Source organism: Archocentrus centrarchus, chromosome 16 (assembly GCF_007364275.1).
Source record: "Archocentrus centrarchus isolate MPI-CPG fArcCen1 chromosome 16, fArcCen1, whole genome shotgun sequence".
In the NCBI taxonomy this organism is placed as follows: domain Eukaryota; kingdom Metazoa; phylum Chordata; class Actinopteri; order Cichliformes; family Cichlidae; genus Archocentrus; species Archocentrus centrarchus.
In genome coordinates, this window is record NC_044361.1 from 30,074,424 (window position 1) to 30,095,157 (window position 20,734).

The 20,734-nt window shown below is 40.3% G+C and overlaps 1 protein-coding gene across 1 annotated transcript in view; it reads right to left on the minus strand.

The window, feature by feature from the left end:
- Positions 1-18,093, minus strand: part of map7d1a (MAP7 domain containing 1a) — a 40,708-nt gene extending 22,615 nt beyond the window's left edge. Inside the window, 2 exon segments of the mRNA XM_030750879.1 lie at positions 663-863; positions 17,695-18,093. Of these exon segments, the coding sequence (XP_030606739.1) occupies positions 663-863; positions 17,695-17,764 (271 nt within the window). The 5' untranslated portion in view covers positions 17,765-18,093.
- Positions 18,094-20,734: the final 2,641 nt, after the last annotated feature.

A 20,734-nucleotide genomic window follows, 5' to 3' on the forward strand; every position in this document is an offset into this window, starting at 1 on the left:
CAGGGGCAACTCCAGGTTGCCCAAGGATACTTCACCGTGCAGGCTGGAGCAGCTGGGGAATCGATCCACCAATGATTGTTAGATGACCTGCTCTACCTCCTGAGCCACAGCCGCCCCCCAATGTTTAAGTACCAAAGACAGCTTCTCCAGAGAGTGCTTATCATCATCGTAATAGCTCTGTCTTACCGGTAGCCAGATACTGTATGGAGTACTAGTGGAGCATTGTGGAATAACTATAATGCAACTGCCATATAAACATACACTCTTTAAAATGGAAATTTCAATACAGGTTACCTCTGCCCGCCTAACAACAACTATAGCCTGCAGCTATCCGCTTACCAAGAAAGCTAATTTGGTCATATTTTACAGAGATATTTTCCATGCTAATATAATTCTGACTAAAATGTTCTCACATAACATCTCCTGTGCAGCACTTGTTCCAACACATAAAGATAAATTGTAACCACTCTATTGGATTTTGCTTTACGTCTGAAAGCATGTGGTCACTCTAGTACTGGTCCAAGAGAGCTGAATTTACTTCAGCCTAATACAGATGCAGTTGTACCCTTACCAGTCAGGCCAAATTCAGTTTCCATTCATTTTAAGTACAAAAACTCTATCAAAGGAGCACTTCAAGGATAAAACTTTAAATTTTTGCTTACCTCCTTTTGACCTGAGGGCTGGTGATGCTGGTGACGCAGGTGATCGAGAGAGAACGTCAGATTTTGAAGGGGTAGTCCGTCTTCGATCCGTATCTTTCTTAGCTGGTGAATCGATCCTCTGGCTGTTGTCTGTCTTCAAAGGACTACTTTCCCCCTCCGGGTCAGGTCTCATAGGGTTTGTGTTTAGAAGTGAGCAGGGAGCTGGTTCAGCGGAAAGATACAAAACAAAAATACGTGAGTAAATGAAGAGGTAAAAGGTAAGAGAAATTTGTAACTCAACCAGTTTATCTTCATTCCATGTATTACTGAGCCTGTGAAGTTGTTCAGTGTGGATGAAGTGTGAGGTGGAGCCGACTAATAGAAGACCCTTCAGAACATGTTCAATTTAATGACTCTGATTTCAGCACTGAAACAAAATAATCAAACAAAACACTGCAAAAGAAACAGCAGATTTCTCCTTATAAAGTTCCTTTCAATGATTGAACAAGTTTATCAGTTGCAGAGATTGCACCATTTGCCCAGAAGCAGAAGATAATAAGTCCAAAGCCTTCTTTTCTAACTCTACATGTAATACCATTTCTACTGTTCTACTGATTTACTGACAGACTGGCCTGGGAAAATAGCCTGAGTCCCTGGCAGAGCAAAACATAATAATTACTTTTTGGCATCCTGATGATTCTGTTGAAGTGAAATGAATTACTTGGGAAAAGAGAATCAGAGTAATCATATATCCAGAAGTATTTAAACTTGAAAGAAAAAAACAGCTCAGGAGCACCCAGTTTTGGTTTAGCAGAAATCTGAACTCTGACACTTTTTTTTCTCTTTTTTTTGATAAAAGAAAAGCTGGGCTGGCCTTTTAGGACTGCAGCTTCACTAACAGCACTATGACTCACATTTGGCAGGCTGCTGAACTTGAATCTCTAACTCAAACATTAGTTTACCCAAGCTTTGACGGTCAAACAAAGACCCTCATGGGAGGGACACTTGGCTTTGTCCACTCAGCACTGTATCCCCGCGCACCCCGTGGAACCATGTTGGGGAATGGTTTCTTCTGTTTAGTGTCTGAAGGTACACACTGGGGCAACATGCTGTAAATTATTCAGGCTTTGGCCAAAAAACAGCATAGACAGTTGGGGGCTGTCACACTAAGACAGTCAGTACACTGAAGATTTACTACACAAATGCTGTGCTGCTCAACAGCTTGCATAGAAAAGGACCAGTGAGCAACAAGGCCAGTTCTGTGCAGGTTCAAAGACAATTGATAAAGTTTTTTTTTTTATATAAAATGAGCAACTGTACAGTATGTCTCTTAAGCCTTAAATGGCCTGTGGATTAATAAAAAAAAGACACAAACACACACCTTCTCCCTTTGAGTAAAACCTACTATTAAACCAAAGGAGAGTAAAACTTGACCATAGTCTGCATGGATACATCTCATACAAGAAAACTGGTCAACCTCTAACTACTGCAACTACAGACAGGAAGATATCAAGCCATATGCCAAAGGTTGTCTGAACTCGGCTTGGCATATGGACAGGCTGTGTCAACAGTCTGGGAAAAGAAGTCTGTCGCTGATGAACCCGAGCGGCACAAAGCCTGATGTGCAGTAAGAGTCTATGAAAGAGTTCAGCTGGGAGACAAGACATTGTGTTTTCATTGTCAAAGCATGCCACTATTAAATAAGCATTCCTCGGACAGCGATGTGCTGTGACAGAGAGGGGCCATTGTTGTGGTCTCTGCATAGCAACAGGACAGCAGCCCAAAACACCGCAATGACAGTGGGAGTGGAGAGGAAGAGGGGGGATGGTGGTGAGATAGTAGACGATGAACACTAGAATCTGCCTGCTGCAAGCCTGTGTGAAAAATGCTAACAGTATAAGAACTGATAATGTTAAAGCGGAAAAAATACCACAGGAAATTATGCAATGTAATGTAATAAGAATAGTTTAACCCGACCAAATCCCCAAAAATTGTTTCAGGTTCTATGTCTTTGCAAGGAAAACTATTCTTACGATTTAGTAATCAAACCCTGCAACATTTTTTGCTACACAGATGCTACACAGAACCTCAGGCATTGCATCACTGCGAAGTCTCAGGTGATGAGTCACATAAACCTCGTCTTGCAGTTTATTATCTGTCCCTTTTTCTCACACATGCCAGAGGGCAGATATGACAAATAGGCTACCAAAGGTGGTAGGAGCTGGTGCAGCTCTGACAGACGCACATTATATCCTGTGAGCGCTTTTCCATACACCTGGGAACCGGAGCCACAAAGGCCTGACTCACAGGTCTGTATGGGATTGGCGAAAGGGTTACTGCACTGTATATTGGCAGTAATGAAGAGAATGAGAACATAGCATACTCTGTTATCTAGGTGGTAGTGACAATGAATAGCAATGAAACCTGAGGCTCTCTGGAGAAAAAATGGGATGGAAGCTGAGGGAGAGGACTGCTGCTGTGCAGCAAGGGACTGAAACAAGGGTTGATTGATACTGGGCTCTATCGAGGCTTCCACATAACTGGCAGAAGAGAGTGCATGACTGATGACTAAGAGTTTCTCTAAAGTCACAGAATGGGAGAAAGTGTTTGAGCTAACAACTGTTTTCATGATCTCATATTCAGCGTGTTATATTTTTGATCGATTGTTCAAATGTAACAACAGGAAAGACCAACCAAGTATCAAAGCAGTAACTGCATCGTTTTTGGATCTTTTCATCCATTGCATCCCCTCATTTCTTTTTATGTTGCTAGGAAAATAGGTTCAGCGAATTATTGAAGCCTGCAAATATACATGGAAATACAGTGTATAATACAGAAAAAGTGTACAATTTTAACAAGGTTGAAAGCCAGTAGTTGGTATGACCACCTTTATTTCACATTCATCACTCTGTAAGACATGATTTTCAGTCTAGTTCTTCTGTAATTTGGCATGCTTCAGCCTTTCTCCTCATTTCCCTTCTTGATAGTGTTTCATCCTATGAGTTAGGTGCCTTTTTATGCTTGAATGATTCATGAGTCAGTAAAGCTACTTTTGGCTGCTCCCTTATTCACAGCGGTAGCTCCGCATATTTGATTCGGCAGATTTTCACACTGCATGCCCTTCCTTATGCAACCCCGAAGGGATTTGTGTCTCCTACCAGGATCGAACCACTGATCTTTTGCTTGTTGGGCAAATGCATAAACCACTACACTATGGAGCCACTATTCACGAGACTGTGTCCTCTCACTCTCCTCTTGAAAGCGAAAGATAAAGAAATGAGGGGTAAATGACTTTTGCACTATTTCACTCACCACCAAAAATGGGTATAAACATATGAAACACAAAGCCAAAAATCAAGGAAACACAAAATGCATTATGAAGGGGAGCACAGAATGTCAACACAAGGTTGTTCACAAGCAGTCTCCACAGCTCGCCTTCAAAATAAAAATGCCAAATAAGTCTGCTAAGTTGGCAGTTACGTAATCAATCTAATTTGGGGACTTTCGCCTGTCTTTGGCTGACATAGCAATGGGTGCTGGTGCATTTGGAAAACTGTCCAAGCAGGGTCACAGTAATGCAGTGCTTTGAAGAGAATGCTTGAGTAATATTTGCACAATGTAATAAATTCAATGACGAAATGCGTGGCACTAATCTAGCAATCTACAAATTCTGTGTTCTAAATGTTCTGAAACTGGCTGGAGCAAAGGTAATTAATTAACTGGCTGTTGCAAAACAAAATGTTCTCATTTGGAGCATTTATGTGTGAACTCATTGCCAAAAGAGAAATATCAGCCTAATTGGATTCAGGGTTATTATAGTTAACGAAAACGAACGAAATAACGAAAACTGAAATTGAAAAAACATTGTCGTTAACTGAAATAAATAAAAACTATAATTAAAAGGAAAAAACGATAACTAATTAAAACTGAATTGTGAGTTTACAAAACTAACTAAAACTAACTGAAATTATCGATAAACTGACTTTCATTTTAAGCCTTGTGGATTGATATGAAATCATTGTTTCCGCTCTCCGAGTTTAAGCTGGGAGCGCCACAAGACAACTGTGTGAGTGCGCATGTGCGTGCGCTCACCGCGCTGGTCCGCAAAGTAATGGCTGCGGTCTGCCGAGAAAGCGGCAGAGTCCCGTATGGAGGTTCTTTGAGTACAAACACCTGCACACGACCACAAGGTAATAACACACACAATCCAGCTACACAAGCATAAATGCGGACATGAGGTCGGCAACTTCTGTAGGTTGTGTACAGAGGCCGCAAAGACCCTGCAGGTTTAATTAGCAGCATCTAACCAAGCTAGCTCCTAAACAGAAGCAGCATCAGGTGGTGAGAACATCAGGATGCAGATGGATTTGAGCTTTGACTCCTTCAAAGAGTTTGTTTTTGTTTAACACCACATGTAGGCGTTATTAATCTGCTGCACTGATGCTGAAGTTTATTGTGGAGTTTATTGTAGAATTTATTGAGTTTGGGAATTCATGTTTTTCTTTGTTTCTCCCTGTTGATGTTCATGTGTGACCTTAATATTACACACATTTAGCATGTCTTGTGAACAGCTGGTTGTTGAATATATTTCTTTAAACTGTATCTTTTGTCAAGTTTTCATTACACAATAGTCACTTTTGCGCCTTGAATCTTGCACCTGATTAGGTATGAAAATACTAAAACTAATACTGAAACTAACTGAAACTAACTAAAACTAAGCATGAAACCAAAAATAAAAACTAATAAAAACGAGCAAAACCACTCTGAAAACTAATTAAAACTAACTGAATTAGAGAAAAAAAAGTAAAAACTAACTAAAACTAAACTATAATGTAAAATCCAAAACTATTATAACCCTGATTGGATTATATAGATATTATGACTCATGTCTTCAGAAGTGTTCTTAAAAGAGGCAACACAGGTAAATATGCCCTTTTTTATAACTTTTAAATGTTTTCAAAAGAAAAATAAATACAATACAAAGTTGAGTTTAAATGGTCAAATCATTGCATTTGATATTTACTTCAATTAAAAACATCTTCCCAGCTTTTTTAGAAACAGGTTTTACAATGACAGTGGGACTCTACCACTTTAGGTTGTAACACTACTATCACTCCCTTTTTCACACAGGTGAAAATCACCCAACATACATGTTCTAGTGTTAATCAGGTCATAACAGCCTCTTTTCTGTATTTACACTGCAGTTTTCAACAACCAAAAGCCATTAGACCACCCTCTTATCACTTCCATTATTCATAAATCAGCGAACATCAGCTTCTTCTGAGAGGCTGGACTCTCCATCAAGCATGAACATGGAAAAACACTTTGGTCCAGCTTATTGTTGGAAATGTAGGAAGAAAAATACACAGGATCCACAAGCCTGATAAAATCTCACACAGGTTGCAGGTTTTGGTGTATACTGCTAGCATCTCTGTCAATGTAATTAAAAGCCAGATTTCAGCCAGCTTGGCACTATGAGCAGTGGGCCCCATACAAATATTTCTCTTCATTTGTCTGATAAGCCAAAACCTCTCATTGACATTATCTGACTACCGTATTTTCCGGAGTATAAGTCGCACTTTTTTTCATAGTTTGGCTGGGGGTGCGACCTATACTCCGGAGCGACGTATATGTGACATTTATAACACATGAACCAAAATACTCCAGCCACTTGACATCTCCGTGAACTGCAGCTTTAAGGCAGTCTTGCGTAACCTGTGGGCGCAGTGGATGATGGATGGAGAGCACAGCTTAACGGCAACTGGGAGAATGCGCCACCCAACTTTCCTGGAAGTCATTGGATGGATCAAGAAAACATGGGCTTCAGTGACAAACCATCCTGTTGGGATTCAGAAAGGCTGGAATAATTGGAACTGCAGCTGACGACGAGTCTGACTAACGCGACACAGAAGAGGAAGCGGCGCTTCGTCTACGGAGTGTACGGAATTGTTTAGAAGTGACACCGAGGATGAAGAATTCAATGGATTGATGGTTTGGTTAACTTGTTAGTATGTTCTTTATGCTATGGTTATCTGAATAACTTAATGTTACGTTAACATACTGTAGCGATTCTCTTAGTTAGAGAGCGTGTTGATGTTGTGGGATTTCGGACTGTTCGGGAGGTTCGTGAAGGCAGCATGGAGAGAGAGAAAAGACCGAGAGCTTGCCTGTGTGTGTGTTGCTGTTCCGCTGTTGTAGTTGTGGTTGGCGTGGCTGTGGCCTACAGCAGCCGTTTTTCTGTTAATAAAGACGACCTTTGTTGTGAATATCGCCGACTTTGGAAGTGTGTTTACAACGTTACAATACCGAACACGTGTTCGTTGTGTGTCATGTAGCTGAATGTGCTACGTTAGCATAACGTAGGTGTAACCGTGTTCGTCCTGTTCTTTAATCCATTATTATTTTAAATTGCCGTTCAAGATGGAATTTCTGCTCTGGGTCTCGGATTCTATCAACCCCCCCCCCCCCCCCCCCCCCCCCCCCCCCCCCCCCCCCCAAAAAAAAGTGCGACTTATAGTCCAGTGCGACCTATATATGTTTTTTTCTTCTTTATTATGCATTTTTTGGCTGGTGCGACCTATACTCCGGAGCGACGTATAGTCCGAAAAATACGGTAATCTAGGAGTGCAAAGAAAATAATTTCTAGGAGCAGCTAAAAACTGTGATGTCCTAGTAAGGTTGCTTTGCTTTTGCTCCCTTCCTGCATATTAAATGGGCATGTGGCAACCAAGAAACCCTGCAAAGCATGCCAGAGGAGGTTCAGGAATCTGGAGCATACTGTGTATGATCATTGGTTGAACATATCACTCCACCTCAGCTCAGCTGCCCCATCTGGTCTCTCTACCTGCAGGTGTTGAACAAAGCTTGCTGCACAGAGCTGAACCCACATATGAAAGTAATAAAATGGCATAAGATATAGCAAAAATGGTAAAGAAACCCCTGCAGAGGTGAGTGTATGCATGGATGCATGAGCACAGTGTGGGAGCAGAATGACAGGTTGAGAATCAGCAGGTAAACATATTTTTCAGTTGGGACTACGACATACAACTTCAAATGTTGAGTTGGGAAAACAGAGCACAGCATCTAAAGCACAATAACGAAGGAATTTAGCACTTATTATGGGTAAAGGGCCAAGTTAAAACTGGGGCAACTGGTTCTACTGCAGCACAAAATGTGATTAAGCATAAATCCAGTTTCACAGCATATTACTTTATTAGAGCAGGTGTATAATACCCACACTACAGAGCCCTTTTTCCTCAAAGGGTCACTGCCACTCAGTAGACAATAACATCCTAAACTGTAATGCAGACGAGTCCCTGTAGCTTAATTATTTCAGTAACAACAGACTAGAAATTTTTATTTTTTGTTCCAACAAAGAAAAATAACAATTGAGAAATGAAGCAGAGGTGAGAAAGGCTGTGTCCTTGGAACATCCATTTGCATTTTAATGAAAATTCTTTTATCGTAACATAAATATATAAACCACAGGATCTGACAAGAAACTGTACTAGGCAGAGCTGTTTGTACATTCAGATAATATACCGCACAGCTGTTTATTTCTACCTGTTCATCAACCTCACAGGGGAACTGTGATCCAGAGTAACAAAAACTTTGTCTATGTGGAGAAGCAAAACACATGACTCACTGTATGACCAAGTCAGCAAACTATGACAGCATTCTTATGACAGCGACTGCTCATTTGCAACTCAGGGAGGGATACCTTTGGCTGGGAAGAGCCATAAAGCATAAATGTGAAACTCTCTGATAGGAAAAAACAAGATGACATTTCTTTAAGAGAAATATGTAGAAATAGGGGTTAAGCTTTAATTTTTTTCTTGTTATTCCAGAGCTCTGACAATGTCTTGCTAAGGTACAAAGCAGAGTAAAAATATAGGGCAAGACATGAAATATTTACGAAAGCAAGAGCTTCACTCTTATGCACATCCCTACTGGGCCAAACAAATAAGAAAAAAAAACACCAGGCAGACCACCTATGAAACTGACTAAAGGCTTATTGAAAAACCTAAGTGTGCCTATAATTTTATTTTGAGAAAAAAAAAAAAAAAAAGAGATAAAGAGAGTGGAAATGCCGCACATTCCCAGGGAAATGTAAATGAACCCAACAAGAGGTGAGGCAACAACATTGTAGTATAAAATCAAAAGACTGGAAAGGGAAAAAGGGCAGTAACAAAAAGAGGGAGGGAAAAAAAAGAACTCAGGAAACAAGGAGAATGGATCTGCATCTCATTTAGGACGGGCCTGGGGAGTAATGAACTACCTCATTGCTTACTGCCTAACCCATCACCCCTTCACCCTTTTGTGTCCCGCCTTCACCAAATAGGGTGATGTAAGAGGGCAAGGGGCCCAGATACACAGGAAGCCTAGTGTAAACAACAAGCACTGACTCAAAGCCAGACCAGGCCCTGTGTGTGAGAGAACAAAGGAGTAGATGTAACTGCACCTCAGACTTTATTTAGTTAAGTATTTTTAATGGAAGCAGGTGGCATGGAGCTACAAACTGAGAGCAGACACTTGTTGCTGCACAAGCACCAAATCAAAGTTGAGCTAACGTCAACATTTTTCAGCGCCGTACCGATGCTTAACCTAACAAATGCTGCACCCACTCGCCAACAAAGTAGCTGACCACACTTGGCCGTACCAACATGTGGACTCACTCGTTTGGGTTTTGGAAGGTTGGCAGAAGAGAAAAATCAAAATGTGATGTACTGGTCAGATGATGCATCAGTCTGTATTTATAATTATATGATAACTTGTGTTGATGGCAACAAAAAAAAAAAAAATTTAAAGTGCTGTAAGTATTGACTGTTGTTCTTAAATTATTAACTGGTTGGTATATATAGTGTTTGAAAATAGTTTTAAAAGTCTGTCATAGTTTCCCCTCTCTTAATCTAACATCTTCAACTTCTTCTTTTTGTTTGCCCAACAGTGTAAAATATATAGACTTTCAATTTACTATCACACAAGACCAAGAAAAACAGAGAATACAGTGACGGGCTGCACGGGCCCACTCATCAGGATTTAGCTGATGTCTGTTTTATAAAAACAAAAGTGGGTGCATAACAACCACGAGGCTGAAGACACTTCAGACCTCACCGTATTCCTTCACTGCAGAGTAACTGGCCAGCGAATACTAATGACTGCAACGGCGTTCGTCCCATCACCTGGACCGGACTGACAACAATGCCAGGCATTTAGCTGCTGCTCTGCCCTGCACCAGTGTATGTGCCAAAACTACCGCGCTGATGAAAGGCTCCGCTTATCTGAACTAGCAGCAGCTCCCTAGGGATCTCGCATCTGCTGCTGCCATCAACATGCTCCAACATACACCGAGAATTAGCAAAAACACTCTAACCAGAGGTGGGAGCAAGTGTCAAGCACCTCCAGGTTTAAACTGCGTTGAAGGACATCAGCGGACAAGGATTTCTGGGCTGTCCAAAATGCTTTAATAGCTGGAAGCAGTAAAGAATGCCGGTCAGTCACTCCTGGAAACCTGCTTACATCCCTTTTGGGAGTTAGGAAGTGGTTTCAGTGTTTTATCTCATTCCCTGCTACAGTTCAGGACCAGGTTTAGTTAGAAAAGGATAGGAACCATTTGTCACAGTTTTAGCTTGATCCATTGGGAATTTAATTTTCCTTGACCCAAATTACACTAATATTATTATGCCAAAGCCATTAACAAGAAGAACAATGCTTCACTGTGCCTTCAAGGGCAACAGAGTCAAAATTTATAATGGATCCTAGTGACTAGCTACATGCTGTTCACATTTTTACTAAAAAGCAGACAATGGATTTTAATAGCCTGTGGTTAGCCAGGTAAGCAGTCACAAAGCTCATTTGACTTATTAATGCCACGACAGAGACTTCTGTAATCTGTGCTTCTGTAATTTTCCATTTCTGTCACAGCCTAATTTCCGTTTTATGTACAAAACTTTACAACTTAGCATTAATTTGTAAATATAATAAAGAACAAACTGGTGCTTGATGCTTGAAGCAGACCTGGTGCTATTGAACCATCTCTAGGAGCAATCAGTGAGTAAAGGCCGCACACTTGGTGGTAATGGCAGCGTTCTGGACATTCTGTAAGAGACTTGGCTGTGTGCTGCGTGTCCTTTTCAAACATAGCTCACAGAGCTGTTTGTCATTTTGTTTCAATATGTCTATTTTTGTAAACATTACCCAAAGCAAAAATCAGCCCAAGCAGTAATCTTATGACCATTCAACATACAATTACATCCAAAAGTTGTCATTAACTGCATTTTTGTCTCCCCACATAAGACCTGCAACTTCTTTGTTGGCAACAGGATCCACTCACAGGTTTCATAATCACAGGTAACTAAGAAGAGGTGAACATCTAGTGCCACTGACCTAAAATACTTTCATCCACAAACGCCTGCAGAGAGAGAGGGATAGATAGATAGATAGATAGATAGATAGATAGATAGATAGATAGATAGATAGATAGATAGATAGATAGATAGATAGATAGATAGATAGATAGATAGATAGATAGATAGATAGATAGATAGATAGATAGAAACAAATTAGATAAAATATATAAATGTAGGTAAAGAAGAGTAATGGAATACAGTGAAAAATAGGTCAAAAAGTGATTTAAGATGACAAATGGCACACCCGCCAAGGAAACTGTAAGGAGACTAAGACACATTTACACTATAAGAGGTATGCCCTTTAGCTGAAAAGAGACTGATCTAATATTAGTGGATAGGTCTGGTGACTGGACGAATAAAGAGCATGGAGCAGTCTCGTCTGGGCTATTTTCCGACATGATGAAGCGGCATGAACAAGCAATACAAGCCAAATCAAGACTTCCCTCTACTCGTCCTTCCTCTAGTGTCCCAGGGAGACGGCTTGTACAGCTCACTGATAATAAATTTAAGCTCCAGCACTGCAGCATCAGCCTTCCTAATGAATGTTATAGTCAAGGCTAAAAGACAGAAGGAGGTTTGGGAATGTAGATGTATTCCAAGTAGCACATGCACATTTTTGTATTGTATTTTGTTTCTTACTGCATTATGTGAAGCAGTTTTAATTGTATTCAGTTTTTTGAATGTGCTAAATGGCTTTCCCATTCATTGGTCCAGGACATTGAGGAGCTAAAATTACCTCTTAAAAATTAAACTGCATAGAGCATTTAACAATTCTGTTAAATCTTGTTTAATGTGCACCAGAAAAAAAAAGAAATCAGTCTAATCCAGCTGGGCCAAACTGGGAAGTAAGGTTAAGTACAGTTATCTTCATCTTTTTCTTTGCTAAGATAGACACTTATTAACACACCCGGTAATCCCCAAATAATCATAAGTTCTGACACTAGCTTTAACTCCAGCAGCTCAAAGTCACCACAGGTGGTTCTGAACAGGTCATACCTGCCTGGATGATCAACTGTATTATATATCAAAGGGTTTTGTTATAAGGAAAAGACCAAAGGACCTGAAGAGGTGAAGACTGGTTTTAGTAAAGCTCGTCTTCAAAAGCATTCTCCAAAAGCAAGATGTGTTGCTGGGATGAAATGTGAAATCACAAGCATCTCATTTTAGAGGGAAATCTATTAAAACTATAGCCTCAGGACATTTTTATGTGTGACTAATAACACATGTAATTGGACTATGGAAAGTGAGTGAATTACTAGGGTCACCATCCAATAGTACAAAGGCTTTTAAGCGATATTAGCCAGAATGTGGGGACTATTATTCGTGTATAAACCTTGGTGTTTGAGATACCGTGCAAGTTTAATGTGGCTCAAAGACAGGCTGATTTAACTATAATCCTACCATAATCCTTGTTTCCATGGTAAACACTGCATTTGTCTTTTTTTCAAATGCAGCTGTGAAGTTCATCTCAGTGTAGTTGTTTCCCTTGTGTCTGTCAAGAATGACTCAACACATTCACAAAATTAAATGCAGACCATATTTGATTGGATCACACCAGCGATGAAATGGGTTTGCAGACCACAACTTTTATCACCTACACTGTAAAATTGCATCACGCAGGGCTGTGATGCTGCTGTTGACTGAAAAACACTTCCCAAAGTATTCAAAACCACTTTTCTAGTAGTTCCTGCAACAATAGGTATTCATAGAGCCACATTTTGCTGTGATGACACATTTAAGCAAACACAGACTCACAAGAACAAATTAATACCAGCTACGCTATGACGGCTGGTCAACACTGCATGTTTACACACCAGATGAAGATTATAATATGGGGAGTTAAAAATACTAAAAGATTAAAGTGTGAGGCTGGGTTGTAAAGTTGGAAGGAGCCACTGACCTCCACCACCTCTCACACGCTTTGCTCAGTATTCATGGGTCACACCACACCCAACTTCCAACTCTGCTTTCCTTTTTTATCTCAACTATACACCTGTACACCCACAAGACTGCATCTAACAGGGTTTCAATGTCATCACGTTGACAAAGTGTGCCCACAGACAGATGCTGGCCTACATGTCTCCAGGAACACATTTCACAACACACACAAATACACAGAGTTTCACAAGGTAATGAGAACAACGAGCCAAGCCGCCACAGTAAATAGTTGTGGCCATATGCACTCAACAGAAGAAGAAGAAGTAGCTGGAAGCGCATAGGAGGAAACAACAGTACTGAATGGCTCAGTTAAAGTCGCCCCATCGACACGACATGTAGTTACATTTCTACAGAGGTGCATGTCAGGTTACCACACATGTTACAGCATAGGGTTTAAGAAGGGTTTAATGCAGCATAAATCCACACAATGCTTATTTATGGGGAAGGTTTTCTACATAATGTGACTTTCCAGAGACTCGCCTCCTTTATAAGAGAACTGGGTGGTGGTTTATATTATGTGGATGCTTTAAAATGGACCAGCACTGACAAGATGCTTTTTTCTACATTAGGACTTGACTTTCAGCTCCACTCCTTGTTACACTACTACATGTCTTCCTCTCTGGGCCTCTTGGCTTATATGCTCGTGTTTTTAGTCTAGAAAAAGAAAAATATCCTTAAAATAACTGTTCTTGTACAAAGACAAATATGTACATACAAAAACATTAGATAATCCATTAAGGGCTTTTATCCTTTAAAGAATTATCTGATTGTCAGCAGAGCAGATGATTATAGATTATTATGTGCACACTTTGAGTATTTGGACAGCGACAAAATATTTGTTTCTGTGCACCAAATCTTTTGACTTGAAATTAAAAGATGGCATTAAAAAAAGGACAACTTTAATGTTAAACTGAGGATATTCACATCCAAACTGAAAGAAAAGCATAAGAATTATTTATTGCTCTTGCTGCTGTATGTAAAAATGGGGCGACTGTGACAGTGACACTGACAGTGTAGACACCAAGATGGTTTGAGCATTATCAAACACCCTTAGAGCTGGTTCCCATCACTGTCTCACTACCAATCCAATGAGGTTGAATGCAGAAGAGCCAAAACAACTACAAATGCATCACTGTCTAAAAACTGCACTGTAGCTTCAAAAGCAGACCTCAGTGCCACAGTGCTGGCATGACTTCAGTCAGTTCTTCGTGACTCAGATGTTTCTGTTTTTCCCCTTTTTTCATCCAGACTTAAAACATGGCTTAGTCCCATTATAAAGTTCACTCAGTGTGGAGTTTGAACATATCTGAGCATGCCCACCCACAGTAGCCTTAAAAGAATAATCAATTAATCTTCACTCCAAAAGAAAAGCATCGTCTCTGAAAGCATGTGGTAAAGTATCTCAGTTCACTTCTTTTGCAGTTTAATCCTTTCAGCCATGCATGAAGTTTGTCATTTCTTCTTAAAAAGCCAGATTAAAACGCCTGGAAAAATCCATTAGAGAGACAATGTAATCAGTAATTGCAGCCACATATGCTGAATGAAATGGATTATGTAATATGGAGCACGCTCATTGATTGGTCCTCTTGTGTGCACGGCAAATATTACAAAAATAAGATGGAAAAAAAAAAACAGCAGGAGAAATGGGTGGCTGTTTGTTGTGATTTGGTGCTATATAAATAAAATTGAATTGAATTGAATGTGTCATGGTTTTCACCGTGTGATAAAGCAATATTCAGTTTTTTTTTAATCACACTGCATGAACTACAGGACACCGTGAGATGAGAGCTCTCCATCTACAACACCAGTGAGTTCTCGGACCGCACCTGTCACGGAGAACGCCACACATTTTCAAAACAGATAAAGATGCTTCATATGTGGAGTTGCAAATACAATGAAAAGGAAAAGATTGTGTGCCAGGGGCATAAAATGGGAAGTAATGTTGGGCGACTGGATGAGTAAATCAGCTATTTGCACATGACCGAGTCATCACTAGTTGTGTTTTAGGCTATCTGACTTTTTTTGTTTGTTTTAGTTCACCAGTTTAATGATCTGTCTCCGTGAGAATTAAATCAGTAAATAATTAATTTCTAAAACGCAAATGCTGAAAAGCACCATAAGGTGATGCCTTCTTCCTTTTTAGATTTATTAAGCTAGAGTTGAGATTCTACCCAGACACTAATGGATATTCTCACCATGTGTGAGTAGCAAATGTAATGCCATGAACTCTGGGCATTAAAAGGTCAACATTAGGTACTGGAGAAGAATGCACCAGTACTAGCCAGGCAGCCCATGAAGGGTAAGCTATGTGTTGCTAGCTGTCGTTACAGGTTGTGCACCCTAATTGCTTAATAGCATACTGTATCTTCATTTGTTTGTTAATGCTGAGACTACAAGCCATCTGCCATCTAATTACTTTACTCAGGTCCTTTGGATTTTCGATTAGCTCCAGTTCAGCCTGACAGTTTCACAGGAAAATTTTAACGCATAACCCTCAACAGGAAAAACAACGAGCCTCCTACTTCCAGTGTCCTTCAATCCTTTCCATCATGGACAAGACCAGACCGATCTTCACCTTCATTTTTATCCCAGCTGCACAAGTGTAATGTCTTGTGGCTCTATGTTGCACAGTTGCGACATTAGCACAGACAGAAATAGAAACGATAGCCAAAGTATTCTAAACCGGCTTTGTGGTAGTTTCTGCTACAGTGGGTGTCTCTAGGACCACATTCCGCCATGATGACATGCACACAGTCATGCTGTTGAAACTGATAATGGCAAGACAGGCAAAGCTGGTGGATTCTCCCTTATTACACAATTGACAACACTATGATCCATCTTCCATTGAGTCTGCTGAGGCTTTTCAGTCTTCACTGTGATTATGGTCTGCAGTCTGTATGTTTCGGGGGGGGGGGGGGTAATTGAAACACTCTGAGATGCCAGTGAATGTTCTAGAAATTGTAAATCTTAAAGGAAAATAAAGAGTTTCTTTTCATCTTAACAGGTCACAGCCTTGTTGTTCAGGTTAAAGAGGACAGCCAAGCCTGACTGTGAAACAGTGACAGAATGAAGAACTCAAGAAGGTGAAAGCCTGAAAAAAAAAGGGGGGGGGGGGGGGGGGGGGATTAGCCACCTGACAGCTGATTTTCACTGTATTCTGTGAAGCTTTCGCTGCCTTCAGTTGTGTAAATTATTTGCTGAGGGATGTTTTACACTGAGAATATATATTTTTGGGAAGGTGATAAAGCGAGACATTTTTAGCACCTAGAGTATCGAGTTCAAAAAGGTTAAACGTTTAGTCAACTGGCCTGAGTCAAATGTGGTACTGCGTGATTGTGTTATTCACAATGCAGCATTAGACATCTCATCACCAACGCATCAAAGAAAACTGGGGAAGAACTTTTGATAATTTTTTATCATAATGTGGGAGCATAATAATATGAAACATAAGAGGGGCCTGAAATCAGTCTTCTGCCAATAAGCCTTTTATGCACATGATGTTATTCAGAAATTTTTGAAGGCACATCAGTTACTAGTTATTGTTAAGAGTTTAGTACTTCTCTCCTCCTGCTTGAGACAGAGTCCAAACACGCAGAACTCCCTCCATGAAGTCCCCTAAAAGGAAGGAAGTTTTTTGTTGACAGATGGAGGAAGTCACATTGTGTGTCCTCTTCTATTTCCAGAAACAGGCATGCCAATAGTATACAATAGTTCAGCATGGAAACTCAAAGATTAGACCAAAGACCAGTGTCTTGCGAGAATGATCTCATATTGGCAGACACCCAGCATGGATATTTCGTCTTGTCTCAAGCTCAGACATTTGTTACGACTGAATGAGAAAAGTGGCCTTGAACTGCACGATCATGGGATCACATAGCTTGTAATTGCACATATAAATCTGTAACTACGGCAAATCTGGCCAGTGTGTTGTGGACTCGCTACCGTGCACTTTGGCCTGGAGCTGATCTCATTAAAATTTTCTAGATTTCAGGAGTTTGTTGCTGCATCGCGGCACCAGCAGGGAGCGAGCATGACTGCACCTGTGCATGAACTGCTCGCTGAATTTGGAAAACATCCTCTGGTGGAGGAGCAGGGCAGCAAAGAGGAGATCGCAAATGATGCCAGACCGCCTGTAACTGCGTCGTGTTAGTAGGGAGCTAAACATAACGTGAGGAGGGGGATGGGATGGGATGAGACTAGTGAGATTACCTCATCTAGCGCAAATTGTGTTATTATAACCCTTATGGGCTGAGCTCTGAGCGAGAGAAATGGCAACAGACATTTGTTTTTGTTTTTTTACGAGACAGCAATCAGCAGTCAGCTGATGGTCACCCCGGTGTTTACTTTTTTCTTTTCCTCATTAAGATCTGCAAACTGATAAATCATCTCATAACACAACCCTTTGCTCTGGGACTGAGGTGTGAAACTAGGTTGCGTTTGCTTTACGATTTATGGACTGTCTCTCTCCTATCTCCCTCTCTGCTCCCATAATAGATCAGTATTAATAATTTATCACAAATTCATTTTCCACCACACTCTCGATCCCACAACCTTAATGTCCCCTAACCTCTAAATTAGACAAGACAACTATGTTGCGTTTTAAAACATTTCGTTGCAGCGTGACAAAGGACGTGGATGACAAAGCACTCGTTTTTTCTTTTTTTTTCCCCAGCAAGATTCCCAAATTCCCGTCTATCATGACTTACATGTTGCTCTTGGCAAAGTATTTCCCTCCATTCCGGCGGCGATCGCCTCGCTTTCTGTTCTTTTGTTCATTCAAACATGCGAGTTTCGGCTCTTCCTCTCCAGCAGTCCTCTCATTCCTCAGGCAGACTCGGGAGAGGAGGAGGAGGAGGGGGGGCTTGGTCGAGTCACTCCAGTTGCTTGAACGAACTGGAAAGGAAATCCTCCGAAGAGCGTCCAGATAGGTCAGAAATTAAAATAAATAAATAAAAACAAACCCCAGCCCGTACCAGCCTGTTGACGGAGGCGCCGGTGACTGCGGCAGCGTCTCTGAAAAGTTAGATGAAAAGGTGTTCGAGGAAAACTGGGAGGAAAGAGAGGCAGCAAGAAGGAGGAAGAGAAGTTTCTCACTCCACGACACGCCACAGCTGATGCTCTGCTGGTGCGGACGATCCCTCGCTGGCCTCCAGATCGGATTGTACCATTATCAACATGGGGTGCCACTCCGGTACTATTTGTTAAGTTACTTTTAACCTTATAGGAGACACACATAACTGTTGATATGTTCGAGTATACATAGTCTAATCTTAAGGTAGACTTCATTAACAACACATCTATTTTATGTGAATAATACTAATAATTTGTTTCCCAGTCTTCCCCGACGTTCTGATTGGTTCCTTCACCCACAAGACTACAACGCTTGCAGCAGGTTCACAGTCCACATGCAAATAAACCTTTGGCTGGAAAAGCGTGCCTGTGTAGTATAATATTTTCTTCCCTAGTGTCATTCATTAGTTGGTTAATGCACTTTCCCCCAGCCTAAAAAGCCATTTAAAGTACACTCAAAATACTTAAAAACAGCACAGGTGTAATCAGTAGCACAGGAGGATTTCTCATATGTTGCTGGGTAAAACTAGTAATACTGATATATAATTTGATCTGCCTTTTCTAGGATTTTAATCCAGCATCAGGTTTACATGTTTATCTAGAACTGCCCTTGCTCAACCCCATATACATAAAAAAAATAAAGTGGATTGTGTGTAGCTTTAACCCCAGTTAAGTGCAGGAGGAAAACAGCCCAAAGAAGAAAAGGTGAGCTGGTCCACATAATAATTTTCTCTTCCTATAAGCTTTAGGGACATCTAAAGAGGATTCATCTGAGATTTCAGGTTCTAAAAGAAATCAAACTTCACCCTGCACACACTACAGCAGTGCAATAGTAGAAGAAAATGAAGAATTTCCATAAGGTAGACTACTACAATACTTATAAAAGGTTTTATTATTAGCATGTATTCCAATGTACAGCGTTTAGATAGCCTTCTTAGTGGCTACAACATGTACTCAGACAGTTGGCACTAAAATGTTGCACATGCAAGTAATGGCTTTATTTTCTTTGCAAAGGGAACACTAGAGTTTCCCTCAGCTTGGTTTTGTTTGGGTGACGGATGTTTGATACATTAAAACAAGTTACTCCACTCAAGAGTGATGTGTCTAGATAAAGCGTGTGATTTTGTGTGTGCTTGTTTGTTTGTTTTTTTAAAATGTGGTTAACACAATCCCTTTCAGAGCAAGTCCCTAAAAATGGATCTCCATTACACAGCATTTCTAAGAACTCCAGCGTGTCTTCTCATCTACCACCTGTGGATCTCCTGCAGCATCTGCCGAGGTGGGGGCTGGGCCGGGTGCTCATCGGCACGCTTGAGAGGGGACACCCTGTCAAAAGGACCCCATTGGGTCTCTTTTGTGCAGCTGTTGAGTTGTGTTCACTCAAACCCCCCCAAGGGCCACCTGTCACTGCAACTTGAAAGTGTGTGTGTGTGGGGGGGGGTGCTTAAGAAAGTGGGGGTTGGGTATGCTGCTTGGTGTGTAGGTTTTGCCAAACTGAAGCCAAGAAAATGTGACCGTGTGTGTCTTAAAGTCTCCGTGTACTTGTAATCGTGTTATTCTTAAATGTGCTTGATAAATTAATCCTGACACAAATAAGTGGGTGTCTCAAAGATCCCAGTCCCCCTAAAGTTACTAAAGTATGTTGATTCAAGAACTAGCTATAATTAAATCACACCAGTGTCCTTTTTCAATTTAATGATAAAGGGAGTCAAGAACACATGGAAAGCAAGCAGGAAACATCTTTCTTTGTTTTCAATTAAAAGGCCTTTGGCTCTGTTTCTCAGCCAAAAATGCAAGAACACACAAAATGTTGTGTTTTCAGAAAATAGAAGCCAATAGAAACTATTGCTTTTAACTACCAGGAACCTTGTGGTTCAGACAGTTATTAAGCTCTTTCATGTCATAGTACAAGCTCAACTAAAAAAATGCAAAAGACAAGAAAAACTCATCTTTTATGGTATCTGATACTCCGTATACATATTTAAGAAGTCATAAACATAAAACTACTTTTCAAATATTCTGCAAATTTCTTTTTGATTATGACATACTAACACCTTCTGATCCTTTCATTCTTACATTCAAACACCTGTCCACACATGAACACAGAAGAGAAAGATTTCCTAGAGAATAAAACATTTTTAATCAATCATTTCATACTAATATTATTGAGGTTATTACCTATTTTTGCAGGAAAAGACACAAAACTCTTGAAGAAGAAGAAGAAGAAGAAGAAGAAGAAGAAGAAGAAGAATTTAGGTGTATTGAGAAATAAGAGTGTGATAATATAGCTTATATGCAATCTACATAATATACAATGATATTGACACAAATACATATATTTTCTTTACTTTCAGCAAATTTTTTTATTAATATTAATATTATCAACATGGTTTATTAATTTTATTTTGTTATTCAATAGTTCTTTCATACATATATTTTTCTACAAATCTTCAACACCTTTCATTTACGGTTTTAGAGTTTCTCAGTACTTTATACCTCAAGCAAGAAGAAGGTACATTAGATCTAAAGCCTGCACACAACACGCTGCATAAAAGACTCGGTATTTGAACCAGCAGTCTGATAGGAAAATTAAAGGGCTCGGGATGAAAGCATACCTCATTGTCAGGAGCCGTGTGTCCATTTATCAGCCGTTCAAAGTAACGAGCCATTCAAAGT